The 21,920-nt window shown below is 42.6% G+C and overlaps 1 protein-coding gene across 3 annotated transcripts in view; it reads right to left on the bottom strand.

Moving 5' to 3' along the window:
* Efcab2 (EF-hand calcium binding domain 2) overlaps positions 1-21,920 on the bottom strand; it is a 111,276-nt gene that overhangs the window by 19,947 nt on the left and 69,409 nt on the right. The window contains exons 4-7 of one of the 3 annotated variants that reach the window (XM_041635400.1): positions 13,932-14,011; positions 13,165-13,207; positions 13,006-13,072; positions 6,738-7,123 (exon numbers count right to left, since the gene is read on the bottom strand). In XM_041635400.1, the coding sequence (XP_041491334.1) occupies positions 7,008-7,123; positions 13,006-13,072; positions 13,165-13,207; positions 13,932-14,011 (306 nt within the window). In that variant the 3' untranslated portion in view covers positions 6,738-7,007. Of the gene's footprint in view, positions 1-6,737; positions 7,124-13,005; positions 13,073-13,164; positions 13,208-13,931; positions 14,012-21,920 lie in introns of those variants that run through there. The other 2 variants (XM_041635401.1, XM_041635402.1) reach the window with 2 other exon arrangements.

The raw sequence follows: 21,920 nt of genomic DNA, 5'->3' as shown, positions 1-21,920 counted from the left end.
CATTTCTGCACTTCCTATTTCCTTGCATGAGCTTTTGCAACATTTCTGTGCCAGAGGGGCTCATCTGCATTCCTTCTGGTAGTAACTGTTCTGAAAGAAAATGTCTCTCTCGATGAATTCAGAATCTGCTGAAAATATTATGCCTCGTGAGATTCTATTTCCCAGTGATCAGAGAGGTCCTTGTCTGAGGAAAGAGCCAGTGAGGTGCAAGTTTGGTGCTTCCTGGAGCAGTTCAACTTGATGCTTTAGTACAATGCCACGGGCCTTTAAAAAGCTCCAGTAATGTAGGGTTAAGTGTTGAAAGCAGTAGGGAGGGGAGACAACTAGGTATGGTGTGCACACTTATTATCAGCGCTTTCGGAAGGCTCAGGCAGGAGAACTGTAAGTCCCAGGCTAGTCTGGGTTACACAGGGAGACTCTGTCTCAAAGAAGAAAAAAACAGTACATTCTAGGTGTGTGTACATTAACATGGAAAGACACAGTGTATTAATAACTAGCAGATTACATAACATTGTGGTTTGAGATTGCAGTAAGCAGTTGTGTTTATTATTTCTCTTCTCCACAAAGACTCTGATTTCTTACCAGAGTATTCCTCCCTCAGTTGAGTACGGTTGTGGGCGGTGAGATCCTCAGGTGAGATCCATCATCTGTGATGGATGCTGAGGAGCAAAGCTGTCCTTAGCAGGTGCATGGGCCAGCAGCAGCAGTTTGCACAGGCAGCTCCACCCAGATGATGACTGATATGCTCTTGCTCCCTGTTGCTTTGTCCTCCAAAGCCCCATGACTCCAGTCTGCCCCACCTACTCCACTGCAAGTTTGGAGCTTGGTGCACAGCCCTTTCTCTGCTCCTGTCTCCTCCATCAGGTCCCTATTTGCTTCTACAAGGCCACCTTGCTTTCTGCATGTCTGAGAAAAACCCTGTCAGGTCCACAGTGATATTCTGAGGACATTAGAGACATACACACATTTGGGAAAAAAAATTGGGAAGAGATAAGGCCAAGTGTTTATTTACAGAGCAGTTGAAACTTCACATTGCTTCTCCAGAGACCCATTCCCCCAGAAAGTCTTAGTTTAGACTTTCTAGTGACATGAGCCAACCTGCAGGGGACACAAGAGAAAACACTGGACTCCATTTATATACTGCACACATCAGAATCAGTTCTTGTGGACATTTTCTCTGAATGGCAGGCAAAACCACTACGGTAAGCACAAGTAGCTTCAAGAAAGTGGTGCTGTGTGCTGGGAGTGTGGCCCGGGGTACAGGTCAGAGCTAAGAAATCTACTCCTGCGAGCTCTTTGCCAGCCATGACACGAGGCTAAACAGCAACAGTATAGTCGGATTTGATAAGGAGCTAAAGAAATGAAAAGGTCGTGGATCAAGAAGACTCTCAGAGACAGATTTGCCTAAGTGAGGATCATGCTCTGAGCAGGTAACCAGAGCTGGAATGCACCTATGACAACTAGCAAAACATTTAAATCCTAAGCACTCGGAACACAAAAACAAACTTCAGCATGCTGTAAAACTCCATGATTGTAGGCGGAGACTGCTCGTTCGTTTCCCAGCCAGCCAGACCTGAATAATCACATAGAAACTATATTAATTACAACACTGTTTGGCCAATGATTCTAGCATATTTCTAGCTAGCTTACATCTTAAATTAACCCATTTCTATTAACCTGTATATCACCATGAGGTTGTGGTTCCAGGAAGGTTCCAGTAAGGTTCCTAAGGTTCCGGCGTGTCCTTCTCCTTTGGCAGCTACATGGCATCTCTCTGACTCCACCTACTCTCTCTCTACATCTCTCTTCGATTTCTCGGTTGGCTTTATTCTGCCCTGCCATAGGCCAGAGCAGCTTTATTCATCAACCAACAAACAATACATATAGAGAAGGACATCCCACATCACATGATAGTGACATGATATTTAACACATACTTAAATTTCCCAAATAGCAATAAATCAGTTCAAGATTTCTTACTGATTAGTTGAAAACCTAACAAGCAACATGATAGATTTGATATTTGGACCAATCATTTAATGTCCTGATTTTATGTGCTTTTTTTTTCTCTTGAGTTAGGAGGATCTCATGGGTTCAGGCTGGCCTAGAACTCACTACATAGCCCAAGATGTCCACGAACTTCTGACTTTCAAGCATCCCTGACCCCAAGAACTGGGATTGGAAGCATGTTCCTCCATGCCTGATTTATGCAGTGTTGGGGACAGTGGAGTCCAGGACTTTATATGCTAGGACAGCACTCAAACAACTGCGCTGCACCCCACCACAGTCCCAAATGCATGGCTTTTCTCACCAGATCAGGTGAATGGCTCATGTTGCTATAAATGTGCTGTGATTGATAGCAATTCTAAAATGGAGGGAAGGAGAGATGGGAGGGAGGGAGGGAGGGAGGGAGAAGAAGGGTGAGCCTCCTAAACCCCCACTTTCAAGTCCTTAACATAAACATCACAGCTGACCATTCATGGTGCAGTGACAACCAACCTTTTGGTATCTCTCCATCAGCACCACCCTCACCTAACAAATGAAGTTTTTTTTTTTCAGCTCCCTACTTTCCCACACTCTGGCTGTCCGTATCCAGGCGGCAGGTCTCCATCTCCACCCCACCCCCTGCCTGCCTGCCTGCCTAGCTGGTTTTCTATAAATAACATCTGCCTCCATCCATTATAGCTTTATGCTATCCATCATCACACCAGCCCTATACAGCAATTCTTTCCACTTCCCACGTGAAGATGCAGAAGCTCAGTAGTACCAGTGCCGGTTACACACTCTATAAGGGTAACATCCAACCCCAAATCCCGTCTCCACACCATGTGATACTTCCCAGGGCAGAGGTTCGGTGGGCATTTAAGTGTGCCTAAGCCTCTCCCCCAAATCCAACGTCCATTACAGAGGAAGATTTAGGGGCTACACCTCCAAAGATTCTTCAGAGGAGCTATATGATCATTCTTGGCTACACAGTTACTTTCTAAAAACCACCCATCCCCCAGGGGGCTTGTGAAGCAAGTGACTGGCAGCAGTGCTTTTAGAAACACTAGAGACCGCTGAGTGTAAGTGTGGATAACCTAGAGGCTGTTTCAGCTACACTGTAGCGTGATGGCGACCTCCAAGGAAATGTCTGTATAAGTGGTGATTTCTTATGTGGAAGTTAGGAAAGGAAAGGAAAAGAGAAAGACAGAAAGGAGAGAAAGAGCCAAACATATTCTGGTCCACAGGAAATAGGACTGTCCTTGACAATGGGTCGCATTCCCAGTTAGCCTGCCTTCCCAGACAATCCTTTTGTCTCTCATAGGCACCGGCTTGTGAACAAACATTGGTGCCTGAAGACGACAAGGCCCAGCCTGGGATCTCTGACTTCTAGGGTGTGGTGCAGAGCTCCAAGTGAGTCACAGGCGCAGTGGGATCAGAGTGTGGTCCCCAGACTCGCAGACTCATGCAGCTTTGCCTGCCGAGAAGTGTGAGAACATAGCTAGCTCTCTACAGGCAGGCAGGGCCACGCAGGAAGCCAGAGGACCCAGAAGTGCCCAGCCTTTCATGTGGGTGCTGAGGCCTGAAGCCAGGTCCTCATGCTTGTTCATCGAGCACCCTTACCACTGAGCCATCTACCCAGCCCCCAGGAGTCATCTTCATCATTTCACGAAGAACATGCAGGCTGGGTCCACCCAGGGCAAATGGGGACATAAAGTCATTCCACTTATGAAAGAAGTGAAGGAAGACAAGCCACAAGGAGCAGAGTCCCAGCTGGCGCAAAACTAAACAAAAAATGACTTTTGTTGTGAAGGTTTGACGTCACAGCATAACCCATGAAGACTGATCAATACAGTCCCATACAGCTATGCAACCTCTTTGTCACTCCCTTGGAATAAAGGTACCTATTTGATTGGGTCATCAAGAGGCTTAAATGAGTATATTTAAGGAAAGCACTTAGCCAGTGCCTGGCACACAGTTAGAGATGAATAAGCACTGTCTACTATTATTAATTAGTAATAGCATAGAATAGAGACATGCCCTGTAGCAATAGAATGAAGGCAAACGGCAAGCAGAGCGCATTGTTCCCAGGAACGGCAAGCCATCTGAGCACACATAGCAGTGTGTGCCCTTTGGAGTCTTACAATCCTCCGTGCAAGCCTGCTCCTAGCCAGAGTCCCCTCCCACCTGAGCCTACAGACCATCGCTGTCACTCTTCTCTCTGACTCCTCACCAATTTTGACCTTCCGTCCTTCCGTTTCCCACCGTGACTCAACACTTTCCACAGTTTGCTACTGGGCCTGGGTTATTTGAACAAATCCTCCAGGGTCTCTTGAAAACTTTTAGTAGACTATTCCCCAGCTCTCTCATTCCCACAATACACTGCAGATCTGCACCATCTCCTCTAGCCTTAAACCCTACCATCCTCCTTCTCCTTCAGAGACAGCACAGCCAGATATAGAGGCTCGGGATGGATTCCTAGCACTGGGGAGGAGAAGCAGAGAGGTCACAAGTGGTAAGCACAGCAAGACCCCTTTCCCTCCAGGGTTTCTCTGTGTAGCCCTGGAACTCACTCTGTAGATCAGGCTGGTCTTGAAATCACAGAGATCCAACGGCCTCGGCCTCCTGAGTGCTAGGATTAAAGGCGTGCACCATTATCACCTGGCTGCAAGACCCTATCTTAACAATAACAAAAGACAGTAAAGCTAGAGGCCACTATAAGAGACTAGGACCTTAATTCACGTCCATAACCAAGGTCAAGATCTTTGTAGCCTGGATCCTGGCCCCTGCGAGTGCCCCGTGTTCTCTGCCATGTCTCAGCCCCTTAAATACACAGAGCACACGTGTACAGTTCCTATCTTCCAAACCCCCTCCTTCCACCTCTCTCCTTTCTATACTGCCCAGTAGCCTGTCCTCCAGGCTCTTTCTCACATCTGTTTACTCCTGAAGCCACCAGACTCTACTACCTGCCACTTGGAAAGTCTGCCCTAAGGGAGATTCCCAGTGAATGTGTTGGTGCTGAAACTGAAGGATGTTTCTCAATCATCAATTACTTCACATCCCCACATCTGGCTTGGTTCCTGCCTCCCCAAGAGTCTCTCCTCCCATGGCTTCCCTCTGGCTTTCCCCCCTACCAGGCTTCTTCCCATGCTCTGCAGGCTCCTCTTCTGCCCCCCACAAACTTACTATCTCCCCCAGTTCTGCCCTTGATCATAGTATTTTCCTTCTGGACACCGTGTGCTGACAACTCCGAAGCCCATGTCTCTAGCAGATGTTCCTTTATTTATCTATTGATTTTCTATGTCCTACAAGCTCCTTAAGCCGGAGATGACCACAGTCAGGCTCATCAGCCTGCTCCGTGGGTGTCTGATCTGAATGCCTGGTATCATTATTTACCAAGTGCTCAAGCCAGAAACCCAGCTTTGTGCTTGACTTTCCCTAGCCCATCAGTCGTGCCAACCGAACAGCCTGCCAGCTGGTCTCCTCGCCGCATTCAAGTTGTTTCTCAGGCTATCTGCCACTCCAAATCTCCTTTCTCTGCATGTGCAGAATAAAATCCACACTCAAACACTGAAACCTGAACCCCAATTAGCCCATTATCTCTTAGGACACGGTTCCCTGCTCCAACCCTGTCATCTCTCATCAGGTCCCAAATATCTATAAACCAGACTTTCAATTCCCAGAACTTGTGTTTCATGACACCTCTGGGGTTTTGATGTGCTGTCCTCCTGCTGATGTGCTCTGTGTCCCGAAGTAACTGCTCAGAGAATGACAGTTTTTCCAAACTTAAGAACTATTAAGTTTGTAAGTCATGTGCTACTATCCTAGCCTGTCCTCTAGAAAGCGCCCTCAGCCCACCAGGCTTAGCCACCTGCTTCTCTTGTCCAATATTCAGTCCCCTGATGTGACTGCTGATTGACTTGCAAGTCTCCCTCCCTAAAATGTGACGTTGATTCATTAGAATTTCTCCATCATCCACCTCCAGCTTCCAGCATGCTATCTAATGATACTCAGCAAATGCTTTTACCCACTGAGCCATCTCCACAGCCTAGAGAGTAAGTCTTGTGAGAGGACCGCTGTAAACGCGCAAAGCTGACTCCCTCCCAGCCTCTCTCTCCTGCTTGCTCAACCATGTGCTCCTGTCTGGCTAGCTGCACTTTGGCGAGATGCATGCAAGAGTGGCCCTGGCTCGAGGTGCACAATGCTGCCTGGACCTTGACCATCTATAATGTGAGCTAAATGAACCTCTTTCTTATGGAGTCAGTCCATTTCAGGTACTACATTCTGGTAACAACAGGCTCGATACACTCAGTCCTCAGGACAATATTCCCATGACAGATATTCTGAATAGCTGAGGATTCTAAAGAGGAATTGCCATTATCAGATCTCATTCAGTCTTCCTTTCTCTGGACTCAATTATCTCACCTCCTTTAGCTATACCATAAATGGCAACATGCTGGATGAGCAAATTTCAATTTTACACAAAGTTATTAGACTCCCAAATGAGATTTGTAATTGGCATTCACAAGAAATCAATTATTAGTGGTTACTCCAGTCGCTCTCCCCACACTCAGCCTGCTCAAGTGTTTACGCGGCTCTGAAACGCAGCCAGCACCACAGTGCCGTCCATGTCCAGGCCGGGACCATTCTGCCCCCCAAGAGCTTTCCTTCTATGCCAATCTTAGGGTGCTAGGATCAATCTTCAATTTTTGTTTAATTAATTTCAAGGTAACATTGGCCTAGTTGTGGAAAATAAGCAATAATACATTTAATGCTAAAATATTTTATAATTCCTTTTAAATAATCAACTTGTCATTCCATGAATCTGGTCATATTAAACAAATTTATGTTTTAAAATTGGTCATCTCTAGAATACCTTGAAACAATTATGGCACAAGGCACTAAATATAAAAATTACAATCCAAAATGTGAAATTAATTAGAACAAGCAATTTTTCAAACTATCTTTTCAATTAGTGTACAGTTGTCTTAAAAGAAGAGAAAAGAAATTAAGTCTTTGGAGCATTTAATTTTCATCTATCACCATCATTGTTATGTAGTCCCTGTAATTGATGGAATTTGATTCAGGATCAATTGCAGCAGATAACATTTCTTCCATTTCCTCTTGAGAAAAAGGCTCACCTGGAGAGACAAGAAAGATCATCATTTATAGTCAGGAGTTTTTCTCTTTCCACTAGTCAGCTTCCTTGCCATGGAGCCCACAGGCCCCCAGCTGTGTCTAGTCTTTTCTCCACTGGAGCTGAACAGCCAACATATGAGAACCCAGGAGTTCAAAAGGCATGCTGCCATACACCCTGCCAGGCTGCAGGCTTACTATCCTGCTGGGACCTATAGAATACACATTTCAGTCAGAACAGGAGTACATAAAACATCATGAACAAAGTTGTTTATTCACATAAATTAAAATTATTGAAAATGCAAAAGTATTTGCTTGAAGTTAAAGTTTTATAAGAGAATCTAATTATTATGTTTAGTGAAACTGTGAAGAGATGACTAGCTATTGCTGAAGAGAGAGACCAGACACTTGACTACGACATCAGGTCTGTCTCACTCACACTGGCTTAGTCAATAGCACTCATCAATCATCCTAAAACTCCCCCTTGTTTGAGTCTGGGCTAGTATTGATGTCAGATGAAATCAAAAGTTGGAGAGAAAATCTGTGAGCTTTAGTTGGACTCAGGTAACAACTGAGAGCCATCTTAGAAACTGGCTTCACCAGGGTAGGACACAAACTCCAGAAGAATGTAGAAAAAGCTGACTATTTAAGACAGAACTATGTCCCAATGCTAAAGAAAAATATAGGGCATCCAAGCCATCATGCTAGGCCTTTAAGGGGAAAGTCTTATGCAAACCAAGGTTTGAGGGTTACTGTCTTAGTTAAGGTTTCTACCGCTGTGCAGAGACACCATGACCATGGCAACTCTTATAAAGGAAAAGGTTAAACTGGGGTTGGCTTACAGTTCAAAGGTTCAGTCCATTAGCATCATGATGGGACATGGCAGCATGCAGGCAGACATGATGCTGAGAAGGAGCCGAGAATTCTACATCTTTGATCCACAGGCAACGGGGAGTGAACTGAGAACTGAGACTGGGTATGGCTTGAGCATATATGAGACCTCAAAGCCCATCCCCACAGTGACAAACTCTCTCCAACAAGGTCATACCTACTCCAACAAGCCACACCTCCTGATAGTGCCACTTCCTATGTGCTTATGAGGGCCAATTACATTCAAACTTCCACATTCCACTCCCTGACCCTCATAAGTTTGTAATGATATCAAAATGCAAGATGCATTTAGTCCAACTTCAAAAATCCACATAGTCTATCATAGTCTCAACAATGTTTTAAAGTTCAAAGTCTCTTCTGAGATTCATGCAATCTCTTAATTGTAATACTCTATAAAATCAAAGTAAAAAAACAGACCACATACTTCCAAGATATAAGGCACAGGATATACAATACCGTTCCAAAACATAGGGAAAGGAGCATAGTAAGAAAACACTGGACCAAAGCAAGACCAAAAACCAGCTGGGCACACTCCAAACTCTGCATCTCCGTGTTTGATGTTACATTTCTCTTCGCCTCTAGCTCCTCTCATCTTTGTTGACTAAAACACACTTCTCTCTTGGGCTGGTTCTACTCCCTGGTAGCTCTCCTTGGCAGGTATCCCATGGCTCTGGCATCTCCAACATCTTGGGGTCTCCAAGGTAATTCAGGTTTCAACCTCATAGCTTCACTCAGTGGCCTCTCTAGGCCTCCATTAAGGGACCCCACTGACACATGCCTGGCCTCGGTGGCTTTCCTTAGTTGCAGAGGCAAAGTCCATAGCCCCTTTCTTCTCTCTTTAATTCCAGAACCAGATGGCCAAAGCTGCCAAGTTCTGCTGCTTTCTGCAGCTGGAACATGGCCCCTTGTTCAATTACATCTTTACCAACTTTCTGTTTTCCATGGTTTCCTTCACTGATTAAGTTTGGCTGTCCTGGAACTTGATTTTAGATCAAGCTGGCCTCAAACTCAGTGATCCACCAGTCTCTGCCTTCCCAGTGCTGGGTTTAAAGGCATGTACCACCCACCACACCCAGCTTTAACCTTTTCTTTAATTGCTTTTCATAAATTGGAAATTTAGCAGAGTGGGATCTTCCCCTGAGCTTACCTCTCTTACCTGAGGTTACCTTTATTCCATTTCTTAATCTGTTTATCTCCTTGACACAGAAATTAAACTCCATTCTACTTCTCTTCAAACTGTACATTTTGTATCTTTCCTTGCTCACTGACCACCGCTGTGAGAACGGCACTGATTCAAGTGTCTCACGTGTACTAAGTTAACCAACACCTCACAAGAGGGGAGAACTACTAGGGCATGAACAGTAAAAACCCAGAGACAGATATTAGGGTTCAACCTAAAGATCAGAAAAGCAAAGCAGTCAAGCCACTAAAGAGACCTTTTACCTCTACCAAATCTTCAGACTGTGAATCCTCAGATTTCACACTCCACTGAGTTGCTGTCTCCTCCCACTTTATATCACCTTATATCCCTCTCTCCACCAGCCATATCACTCCTGTCTCCACCTCCCTAGTGTTGGGGCTAAAGGTGTGCGATCCCAAGTGTGATCACCTTTGTGAGCTCTGTTTCTCATTTAAACAGACTCAATCTTGTGTAGCTCAGGGTGACCTTGAACTCACAGAGATCCAACAGCCTCTGTCTCCTGAGTCCTGGGATTAAAGGTGTGTGCCACCACACCCTGGCCTGTAGCTTTTATTTATTAAAACACAAATAATATACCACTATAAACAACCAGGTCCATTTACAGCACATAAGCAATGCAGCCTGCCCTGCAAGTGAGTGGGGATTGAGTCTGAAGGCCAGAAGGCCAGATTACCAACCTTGGTCAAAGCACTCCACTGCACTGCTTAGAGTAAGTCTTGCTCACAGTAGTCTGTCTGCCACACTGGGCAAGGAAAGAGCTGTACAGTATTTGATTTAATATAGCAGGAAAATTGATCAACACTAAAAATCAGAAGCTTGAAGGACAAGCCTCACAGATTCAAGTTCTGGCCCTCTTACTAGCTTTATGATCTTGGGCAGGTTGCTTAACCTCTCTTCCCAGTCTACACAATACAGATGATATTATCATGGGCTTGGCATATGGATCAAATATGTTATTATTCAAATAGCACTTCCACAAACATCTGACACACAGCAACATGTATTTGTTTTTAAAAGATTGGAGATCCTCCCTGATGCTAAACACCATCTGATGCAATGTACACCCTGAACACACACGGTTTGCGGTGTCTATCTAACAATCCCCTGGGCATTTAGAATGTACATTCTCAAACTTAAAGATGTGTTGGCTGCTCTATGGATACTATAAAAAGATTGTGGAAATACCTTTATAGTCACAAAGCTTGAATATGCTTAAAAACAATTTGGAATTTTGAGAATCAAAATATCACTTATTAGCCATCCCCGGTGGCACACACCTTTAATCCCAGCATTCAGAAGGCAGAGGCAGGCAAATCTCTGAGTTCAAGGTCTGCAGAATGAGTTCCAGGACAAACAGTGAGTGATACACAGAGAAACCTTGTCTCAAAAAAAAAAAAAACCACTTCTTAAGCAACCACTTTACTGAATTAGGCAGCTGCAGCCACATCTAGAGGAAGGTCACATTACATCCAATACTAATGATACATTAAGATAACATGGTTCATCTTATATGTACAGATCAAATAGAATGGTTCATACAGCATGGAAGAAATTGAATATTTCTATTTCTATTCTTTTCTGAAAAGAACTGGTGCAGGCTCTGTCTATTAGGATATCCAACAGTTGCCCTGGAAGTCCAAGAATTCTGTAAGTATGCCTTCCTGGAAATTCTGATAAACCAGACTCCTGTGACCCACATGGCTCTGTTGTCCCTACACACAACACAGCCAGTGCCCGACTTCACTGTTTCAGCTGATAGCATTTTTGTCCCCTGCCCTCTTGTTAGTCACTATGGCCCAGGGTCCCATGATAGAGTCCTACTGCATTGATCCCCTTTCTCTAGTCCCTGTGCCAGGCCAGGCCTGTGTTAGGAACCCTGGGGATGCTGAAGGAGCCCCACAGCTTATCTTGCTGGCTGAACCTTTCTTACTCGCTTACAAACCGACCAGCACCAGAATCACTTTCTGACAGTACTGCTGCACTGGGTGACTTAGTCCAACTCTCCACCACCCAGGGGATGACCTGAACTCAAGAGCAGGCCTCCACAAAAGCACCAATCCCCTCCATTCCTTCCCTGTTGCTCGTCAATAAGACTTGCAGGCTGGCTGAGCTCACCTTCTTCCGTGTGCCTGGATGCCTGTCTTCCATATTTCATTCCTATTGCTTTATCCATTTCCCACAAGCCACCTTCATCAGTCTTCATTCAATCTTACTATATCTGCCATCAATGGCTCACACTATCTTCAAAGCAAAGTAAGCCGGCTCCCATCTGTAATCCCATCTGGGAGGCTGAAGCAGGAGAATTGCCTTGAATTTAATGCCACCCTGGGATACATAGTAAACACCAGATTCACCTGGGTTACAGAGCACAACCCTGTCTCAAAACAGAAGCAAACAAATAGATCTACTTCTCAAGGAAGTTATTTTCTCTGTCCTCCTTCCCAGGCCCGGCTTTCCGGGCTAGTTTCAGCTTGCATTGATCCTCTGATAGTTATGTTTCTAATGTCTCTTATTGATCTAGTTCACAAGTTAGCTTTGCTTCCCCAGTAAGACTATACTATGCTCAAGAAAGGGATCAGATTCCAGTATCCACCCACTGTGTTTTATCAATAAATAAACAAGGGGCACACAGTAGGAGTTGCTGAATTTCTTTGGCAGTTTTTATTAATTTCATGTGGCCTAATATACTTTAGGGTTTACTTCCTTTCATCCCTGGTTAATTATTAAAGTTAACCACTCAGGTGATTTTAACATGGTAAGTGATCCTGGGTGGCAGCTATGACTTTCACATATTCCTTCTCTCACTTCCTGTTTCCCGATGGTGAATTGAGTCAAAATGGCCAAACCAGGTGTGCACAGAGCCTCCAACACTGTTCTCCTTGCTCAAAATGATACCCATGCCCAGGGCCTCAACTGATGTATGGACTGCTGCATCACTCAGGACTTGGCCTGCGCATCTGGGAGCTGAGCAGAGGAAGCAGAACGCCTCCCTTAGTACAGTGTGTGTGTGTGTGTGTGTGTGTGTGTGTGTGTGTGTGTCAACAGCATTAATGACTTGTCCACCAAGCTGCTTTCAGGGAAAACACATGTATATACTGACATAAAAAGAGAACATTTGAAGGAAATATATAGGTATTTGTGGGAGGAAGTCCCATTACCATAAAAAATATAGTTTTGTGTGAATTCACATTCAATTTAGGCTATATTGTTTGCAACTTTACCCCCTAAGAAGGTCTTCTAAAAGAATTTTTTATATATTATAATTCAAATCTTCTGTCTAAAAAGGCACTGGCTTATGATTGACAGTTCATGTTCTTTAAGTGGTAAGTTTTTTATTCAGGAAATATTTTAAGTGACTAAAGTAAACACAATTTATATAAGTAATCATTACACTTCTATTACACAAAATCAAATACCAAACCAAACCAAAATAACAGGAATAATAAGTAAGTACCCAACCAAACAATTGCTTTTAAAGTATCATCTCTTATAACTTTTGCATAATTGTTTAAAACATTAATTGGCACTGGTGCGATGGCTTAGCGGTTAAGACCATGTACTGTTCTTGCAGAGAACCTGAGTTCAGTTCCTGGTACCCGCGTCAGGTGGCTGGCCAGCCCCTGTAACTCCAGCTCCAGGAGACACGATGCTTCTGACCTCTATGGGTCGTGCACTCACACACACACACACACACACACACACACACACACACACTTTTTAAAAAAAAATAAAATAAGCATCTTTAAGCCTAAATCTTTACACAAATTACTCTTAAAAGAAATAAAGCCCTCTGACCTTCCTCAGTCATGTACTTGACCAGCTCTTCCCTAGTCAGAATTCCTCGTTTAGCTGGATCCAAAACCTGCGGAAAGCAGGTAGATTTTCTTTGTTGAATAAATTCTATATGATGAGTTAATTTTTCACATGTACATGAATAATCTGGAGCTTACCCACCTCAAAAGCTCTAAGAAGGACATCTTCAGCAATTGGTCTGTATCTGAAATTTTTACAATAAAGAGACTTAATGCCAGCATATTTATCTCAGTCTCTACATGATAAATGACTGCATTAAACAACATAAAAGCCACTAATATACTAGGCTAATGGTACTTCCCTGGATAAAATTTCTTTGGATTTCTGAATATGAATATCAGTAGTACCTACCCCACAGGAATTTTTGGTATTACCTATTAGCATTTCTCATTGATATGAAAATAAATTTATCTAGGACCAAAACATCTATAATCAATCAACTGTGGAATGTTAATGCTGTAAGTAACTAGTGTTAATTTTTATTTTAAAATTATTAAAATGATAATTCACAATTAAATATAACTACAATGTTGTTCTTTTCTGTAGCTCCTTTGCCTTTTCATTGCACCTTGCTTAGATTAATAAATACTAGCCTGGCTGGTATTTGTAAGCACAGCTTGAAGCACACTGGAAGGCTAGAGGGAACCAGCCTAAGATATAGACTAGGTAAATAAAACATAAAAAGTCAAGTGGTTTGGTTTTGTTTTGAGGCAAAAATCTGTAGCTCAGGATGGCCTGAAACTATGCAACTAAGGCTAGCCTCAAATCTGTGGCAATTCTCCTGCCTCAGCCTCAAGTGCTGGAATTGTAGGCATAAAGCATCACAGCTGGGAAAGTTAAATGTTTTGTAATTGAAGTAATTCTAGTTATCGTGCCTTAAAATAAAAAAAAATGATTTGCTTCCTTACTTTCTTTCCAGAAGTACTCTGGTCATCACTGGAAGAAATTTTTCATATCGAATGTATCCAGTTGGTTCCTCTTCCTCTACCTAAACAATTAAAAACACTCATTTATTCATTCAACAAATATATTGAACAACTAATTCTTTTTTCAAACACTGAACCCAGTATTGGAACTTGATGATGAGAATATGGGCATAAATGCAGCTTGTGGCGCTTGTTTTCTGTAGGAGAGACACATATAATTCAAAATACAGCAACACTGGTAGTTGGGGAGACAGCTGTCAAAACAGTGCTTGCCGGGAAATCATGAGGACCTAAACTCAACTCCTAGCCCTCACATCAAAAGGTACGTGTGTAGTTGCATCACAGTGGATTGTCACTCAAAGTTAACCTCTGGCATGTACACACACACACAATACCACATATTCAACTTGTTTTTACTATATAGGGTAACCTCAAACTTGCAATGATCCTCCTGCCTCAGCCTCCCATATGGTGGTATGTCTGACATGAACCACCATGCCTGACTTGAATGTCTAGTTCTAGACCTATGCGAACACCATAAGTAAAGGAGTGCGGATCTAAGGGGGAGCAGAGAGCACAGGAAATGTCTCTGATCAGGGCATCAGGGAGGTCACTGGCAAATAGTAGTGTTTGGGCTGGTTTCTCAAGAAGTGGCTGTGAGGCTGGAGCACAGATCCCAGCACGGGCAGTTGCTGAGGGACAATAGTCTGTACCCCATCACTATTTTAAATAAACGCTGATTGGCCAGGCAGGAAGTATAGGTGGGGCAACCAGGCAGGAAGTAGAGGCAAGGCAAGGAGAACAGGAGAATCCTGGGAAGAGCAAAGATTCAGTCTGCAGTCGTCATCCAGACACAGAGGAAGCAAGATGTGATTGCCTCACCGAAAAAGGACCAAACCACATGGCTAACACAAATTAGAATTATGGGCTAATATAAGTTATAAGAGTTGGAATAAGAAGCCTGGGCTAATAGGCCAATCAGTTTATAATTAATGTAGACCTCTGTGTGTTTATTTGGGACTAAACGGATGTGGGACCTGGTGGGACAGAAAACCTCTGTCAATAGGCAGTGCTTCAAGGTGAGGATGAAGAGAGACCTTACCATCCACAGGATGATGTCTGTTATCCTGAGAAGAGTGTGAAACCAAATTGGTCTCATAGGTGCGTGTGTGACAGGTCACTCTACTGTGGGTAAGGTGGCTTCTTCAGACAAAGGATGATGGTGCCTACTGGAATGGTGGCCATGAAGAGAGTGGGTGTGTGACAGGACACCTTTAAGAAGACTTGACAGAGTGACTGCATTCACCCATTACAGATAACAAAGAGCAGGCATCTGAGATGACTCCCAGATTCTGACTTGCACAAATTCATTGTCTTCCCTTGAAACGAAGAATACTGAATGAGATCAGGCTATGGCCAGTCAACATCTCAAATCAGCCTTGGACTTATGAAATACTTCCTGAGTAACAGAACTCTGTTCTGCTACCCTAAGTTAAGATTCTCAAAATAAGAACTTTTAGTACCTAGCACTACAAGATAAGAATGAAACGGGTCTTTTTGCCTCTGGTTTCAACTAGTCATAGTTCAGCTAGCCATAAACTGACTGAACAGATCTCTACTGACCTTAACTTCCATGTCAGGCAATGTATATGGAGCTATAAATTCTGCACTCTCTTTCAAAAATCCTATTAAAAGGCTCATAGATCCCAATTCAACAGATGAGTTTTTAAGAGATTTATTGTTTCAACAAAAGATAAATCTATAGGTGACTATTAAGTAGAATACGCTGTCATTCAAATGACAACTATTTTTAATGTTCATATAAGATTCATACCTAGTGTGAGTAGAGTCTTCAGACTCCATTATCAGAGAAAATTAAACCCATCTAGGGACATCATGTTTTAGGATTTCTGTACCCATTGGTATGTGAACAATTTCTGCAGCTTCTTCTGAGGTCTGAGTTGAGCAATTTGACATCATGTTAATATAGCTCTGTTGTACTTGGGCAGTAGTCTGACACTCCCAGAACACAGAGACTTAACAGTTAACTATCTGGACACAGGTGCAGCTCATGGTAGAGTGTTTATGGGCTCTGGGGTTTAAACCTCAGGGGAGACTTCTTAAAAGTCAATCTCAGTATCTCCTGAAAACTTCAGAGAATCTATGCCCATAGATTCTCTGGGCTCTGGGGTTTAAACCTCAGGGGAGACTTCTTAAAAGTCAATCTCAGTATCTCCTGAAAACTTCAGAGAATCTATGCCCATGAAGTCCACCAACATGGCTGCCTAAACATGACCTGAATAAGGACAACACCAATACACATGCTAACATGGAATGGCAAATCTCAGGCAGCCTCAACCCTTGACAAAGAACTACAGGCACCTAACAACATTCTGCTCAGCCATCATCAGAGAAGCTCCCTCCTGCAACAGATGGGAATGAACACGGAAAACCACAACTGGACAACGTGCAGAGAGAGAGACCTTGTAATATGCAGTTCTAAATGGGATGTCTCCACCAAATCCCTCCCCCAGGGCTCAGGGAACCCTGCTGGAGAGGAGACAGAAAGATTTTAAGAGCCATGTGATTGTTGACACCAAGAAAACAAGGGCCTTTGAATGCAGCTTGACACACGTAAGCACCCACGAAGACTGTGGCAGCATGCACAGGGCCTGCATGGGTCTGGGCCAGCGGGGGGTCTTGTGTTGAGAGGGAAGTGAACACAAGCCCCTATCCCTAACCCAGACACTATCTCCGATTGACAACCACTCACAAATGAACAATTAGCTTTGTCCAATAGTCTCACTGGAGATACAAACCACTCTTAAGGGCAGGCACCATGCCCAGCAGTAGACAGCCAATACAAGACAAAATCAAGGGCACTTTTGGAGGGTCTTTTGCATATATATTATGGTTTCTAATTTTGGTTTTTATTATTATTACTTTAGATGCCCATTTGTTTTCTAAGGAGAAAAAGAAAATGTGGATTTAGGTGAGAGAGGAGGTGGGGAGGATCTGGGAGGAGGTGGAGAAGGGGAAACCATAATCAAAATATATTGTAAGAAGAAAGTCTAGGGATATCCGCTGCTCAGGTGCAGGCCACAGCAAACAAAAGAACAGGTAAGAGGCCTACCTGCCCCTGGAACCCTCCCACACTCTCAGTTTGGATCCCAAAGATCCAACCTGCTGCCACCCCCTTTCCCATCCCACCACTCACCCCTGGTGCTATGCCCCCTCCCCCTTCAGGATACCCATTGCTCAGGTACAGGCCACACCAGTAAGTAGAACTGGTGTAGGCCATGCCAGCCAGAAAAATAGATAGGCAAACTCAGGCAGACACTCACTGCTGAACCACAGACCATACCAACCATAGCAGTCTACCCACAGACCTCTTCCACTCTCTTGGTGACAACCCCAACACTATCCCCAGTGCCCCTCCCTTCATCATCATGTCCCACCCCCAATTTTGATCCAGTGCTGGACCAAAGGCCAAGCTAGTAGCCAGAAGTCCAGCCCCCAACCTGGACAGAGACTCCCTGCTGGACCAGAGGTCACACAGGCAGGCAGAAACCCAGGTCACAAACACCAGAAAACCAAAGAGGAAACAGAAATAAAAGAACAAAGCAGCCATCCAACAAAGACAAACTCAGAAATCAGCGCCTGGACCTATAATCATCCCAAACCCAGATGCCTAAACACCAGTGAAAGAACACAATCAACCACAGCCAGGGCAATACGTCACCACCAGAGCCCAGCTAGTCTACAACAGCAAGACCTAAAAGTTCCAACACAAGAAATTCTTGAAGCACAAGAAAACGATTCTAAAATCAACTTTATGAAGAAGATAGAGGTTCTTCAAGAGGAATAAGTTCCTTAAATTCAGGAACACAAACAATTGGAGGATATTAATAAATCCCTTAAAACCAAGGGGAAAAAAACAAACAGGTGAAGGAAACAAACTTCTCAGCACCTAATGGAACCTTCTCCAATACTGACCACATACTAGGTCACAAAGGAAGTCTCAACAAATACAAGAAAACTGAAATAACCGCCTGAATCCTATCAGGCCACCCATGGATTAAAACTGTATTTCAACAACAACAGAAACAGCAGAAAACCTACAAACTCATGGAAAGTGAACAACTGCCTATTGAATGACCACTGGGTTAAAGCAAAAATAAAGAAATTAAAGACTTCCTAGGACTCAATTAAATGAATACACAACACACTCAAACCTATGGGACACAATGAAAGTGGTGCTAAGAGGAAAGTTCAAAGCACTTAGTAACTTCATAAAAAAAAAAGTGGAGTTCTCATACTAGTAATTTAACACCACAAAGCTCTAGGACAAAAAGAGGCAAATGCCCAAGAGGAGTAGAAAGCAGGATTAATCATACTGAGGACTGAAATCAATAAAATAGAAACAAAGAGAACAATACAAAGAATCAATGAAACAAAGAGTTAGTTGAGAAAAATCAACAGAATAGACAAATCCTTACCCAAACTAACTAAAAGACAGACTATTCAAATGAACAAAATCAGAAATAAAAGGGAGGCATAACAATAGACAGTAAAGAAAGCCAAAGAATCATTGGGTCATACTTCAAAAACCTGTTCTTCATAAAATTTCCATTAAAGAAATTTTCTTTATTCTCTTGATAGATACCTCTTACCAAAGTTAAATCAAGACCAGATAAACAATTGAAACAGACCTATAACCACTAAGAAAATAGACAATATCATTAAAAGTTTCCCAAACAAAAAAAAAACAAAAACAAAAAACAGACTTTCACAGAAGAACCAACACCAATACTCCTCAAATCATTCACAAAACAGAAACAGAAGGAACAGTGCATCATTTTATGAGGCCACAGTCACCCTAATACCCAAACCATACAAAGATTCAAAAAAGAAAGAGAATTACAGATCAATTTCCCTCCTGAACATTGATGCAAAAATACTCGATAAAATACTTGCAAATTGAATCCAAGGACACATAAAAAAGATTATGATCTATTTGATCAGGGATGATTCATCATAAGAAAATCTGTAAATGTAATCTACCATACAAAACAAACTGAAAGAAAAATACCTCATAATCATCTCATTAGATGCTGAAAAAAGCCTTTTTAAAAAATCCAACACCAACACTCCTTTATGAAAAAGGTTTTAAGAGATCAGAAATACAAAGGACATACCTAAACATAATAAAGGCAATTTATACCAAGTCTATAGCCAACATCAAATTAAATTGAGAGAAACTCAAAGTCAACTTTCTGAACAGTCGTGACCCAGACACAGAGGAAGCAAGATGTGACTGCCTCACCGAATAAGGTACCAAGCCACATGGCTAGCACAGACTAGAATAATGGGTTAATGTATGATGTAAGAAAGAGTTAATAAGAAGAGCCTGAGATATTAGGCCAATCGCTTTATAATTGATGTAGACCTCTGTGTGATTTATTTGGAACTAAATGGCTGTAGGACCTGGTGGGACAGAAACCTCTGTTAACATCAAAGAGTTCCACTCCCCAGTGACTAAGCATTCATATATATGAGCCTATGTGTGTTATTCCTATTCAAACAACCACATTAATGTATGTTAAAGAAGACCTCCAAACGAATCAGAATAGCAAAAACTGTATAACGTTTTCTTTTTCTTTTCTTTCTTTCTTTTTTTTTCCTTTGAGACAGGGTCTTGCTATGTTACCTAGGTTGGCCTTAAAACTCTTAACCTTTGTGCCTCAGCATCTCCAGTGTTAGGATTATAAGTATTTGTCATCATGCCTAGCATAAATTTTCTTCAGTTTTTAAAAAAAGAGAGAGAGAGAGAAAGGATAATGAATATAAACAGACTCTCGTGGTTTAAAATTAGGAAAACAGATGGCAAGATGGCCCCAAGGGCAAAAGCGCTTGCTGCACTGGCCTGATGATGTACTCTGTCCCAGAACCCAAGGGAAGGTAGAGAGAGAAGAGATTCCACAAAGTTGTTCTCTGACCTTCACATATCTGCTGGGGCATGCATGTGTGTGGCCACACACACCATACATACAGATACATATGCACACACACACACAATTGTTGAAGTCCATTTTGAATGGTTTCTAGAAGTCCGTTTTGAAATTGTAAAATTCTTTCCATGACCTAACACTGCCCTCTAGAGGCCATATCTAGTATGTTCTCTATACATGCATAAGCAAAGGCATTTAAAATATGACTACTCTAAATGACATTCCCGGAAAGTCTAATAGGTGACAAACTCTATTTTATTATAAATGGTTTTATATTCAAATAATTAGTTTCCTTTCGGGATAGTTTTAACAGAAGTTGCAAAGATAATAAAAGAATTCTCATACTTCTGTTGCTTTTAAATTCTTTAGGTGTTTTATTGAAGAAAGATTGACAAATTAAAATTGTATATATTTAAAGGGTACCGCAAGATGCTTTGATATACATATATAGTGAAATTATTATAACAACTAAGGCAATTAACATATCTCTCACCTCATTAACTTCCTGACTGTATAACGAGACCACTTAAGTTCACTGTGGGTAGTGTCTATGGGGCAGGTGATTCAGATTATGCTTTAAGTTTTCATTTTCAGAGATACTGCAAATGTTTTCCACAGTATATATTTAACTGTGTTCACTATCGTGGTCTGGTAAACAAAAATAAATAAGCCATGATGTTCCCACCACGAAGGGGAAACTGCCAGGAATGGCATTTGCAATCCCAGCATTTGGGAGGCTAAGGCAGATGGAGTGACATGAATTCAAGAATAACTTGGTCTACATAGTAAGTTCCAGGCCAGCCTGAACTTCAGAATAAGACCTTCTCTCTCTCTCTCTCTCTCTCTCTCTCTCTCTCTCTCTCACTCACACACACACACACACACACACACACACGCACGCACACACACATGAATTTAGCAGGGCAGGATGTGGGAGTGGTGTTAGGAGACCTTATGGAGAGGAGTGGGAGCAAATATGATCAGAATACACTGTAAGGAATTAATAAAAGTACTTTTTAAAGAATGCAAAAGAGTCTTCCAAAAGGGGAAATTTGGGCAGGGGAGGTGACTCATTGGATAAAGCACTGGCCCAACAAGCATGAGGACCAGAGTTCAGATCCCCAGAGCCCACATAATAGCTAGACTAGCCAACAGGCAAGTTCTGTGTTCAAGTAAGAGACTGACCTCAATGTATAAGGACAAAAACAATCAAGGAAAACACCAGCGCCAGCTCTGTCTTCCACATGTATGCACCTGCACACATGTGTGTGTTCCCACACATGTGGACAACAAACAAACAGGAAAAATGGGAAATTTGGGCACAAACATGTTAACTGGGAGCATGCCACTGAACAGGAAAATGGCTACCAAGAGAACTTACCTAGAGTTCTCTCAGGGCCCTGACTTCAACCCTAGCATTGGGAAGGGACCAGAAAAGAGTGGGAAAGAGCAGAAAGCCTGAAACAGGGCTCTGCTAGGAGACAGATAGTTATAATTATAGTTCTCCTTAGTTATGATACAGGATAAATTAGATATTAAATTTCAGATTCACAAAGATAGGATAGTATTTTCTTTAATTTTGCCAAATACAAATAGACTAAATATTGTAACTGTAATCCTTGCTTGATAATTTATATTTAATTTTACTATGCTGAAGTTAAAACCTTCCTTTTTGATTAGACAGAAAAGGGGAAATGATGTAGGGGGTCTCTGTATGCTGTGAATGTGTTTTATTACCATTAGTTACTAAAGAAGCTGATTTGGCCAATAGCCAGGCAGAATAGAACCAGGCAGGAAATCCAAACAGAAATACATGGAGAAAAAGGGCGGAGGCAGGGAGACTAGAGCAGCTGCCAGGGAAGAAAGATGTGAGGTGATTAGCCATGAGCCTCGTGGTAAAATACAGAATAACAGAAATGAGTTATTTTAAGTTATAGAGCTAGTTAATAATAAGCTTGAG

Source organism: Microtus oregoni, unplaced genomic scaffold (assembly GCF_018167655.1).
Source record: "Microtus oregoni isolate MIOR12 unplaced genomic scaffold, Mior012 000047F_ref0000412, whole genome shotgun sequence".
In the NCBI taxonomy this organism is placed as follows: domain Eukaryota; kingdom Metazoa; phylum Chordata; class Mammalia; order Rodentia; family Cricetidae; genus Microtus; species Microtus oregoni.
The sequence above is the reverse complement of the archived record's forward strand: the minus strand, read 5'-3'. Positions and strand labels throughout refer to the sequence as shown.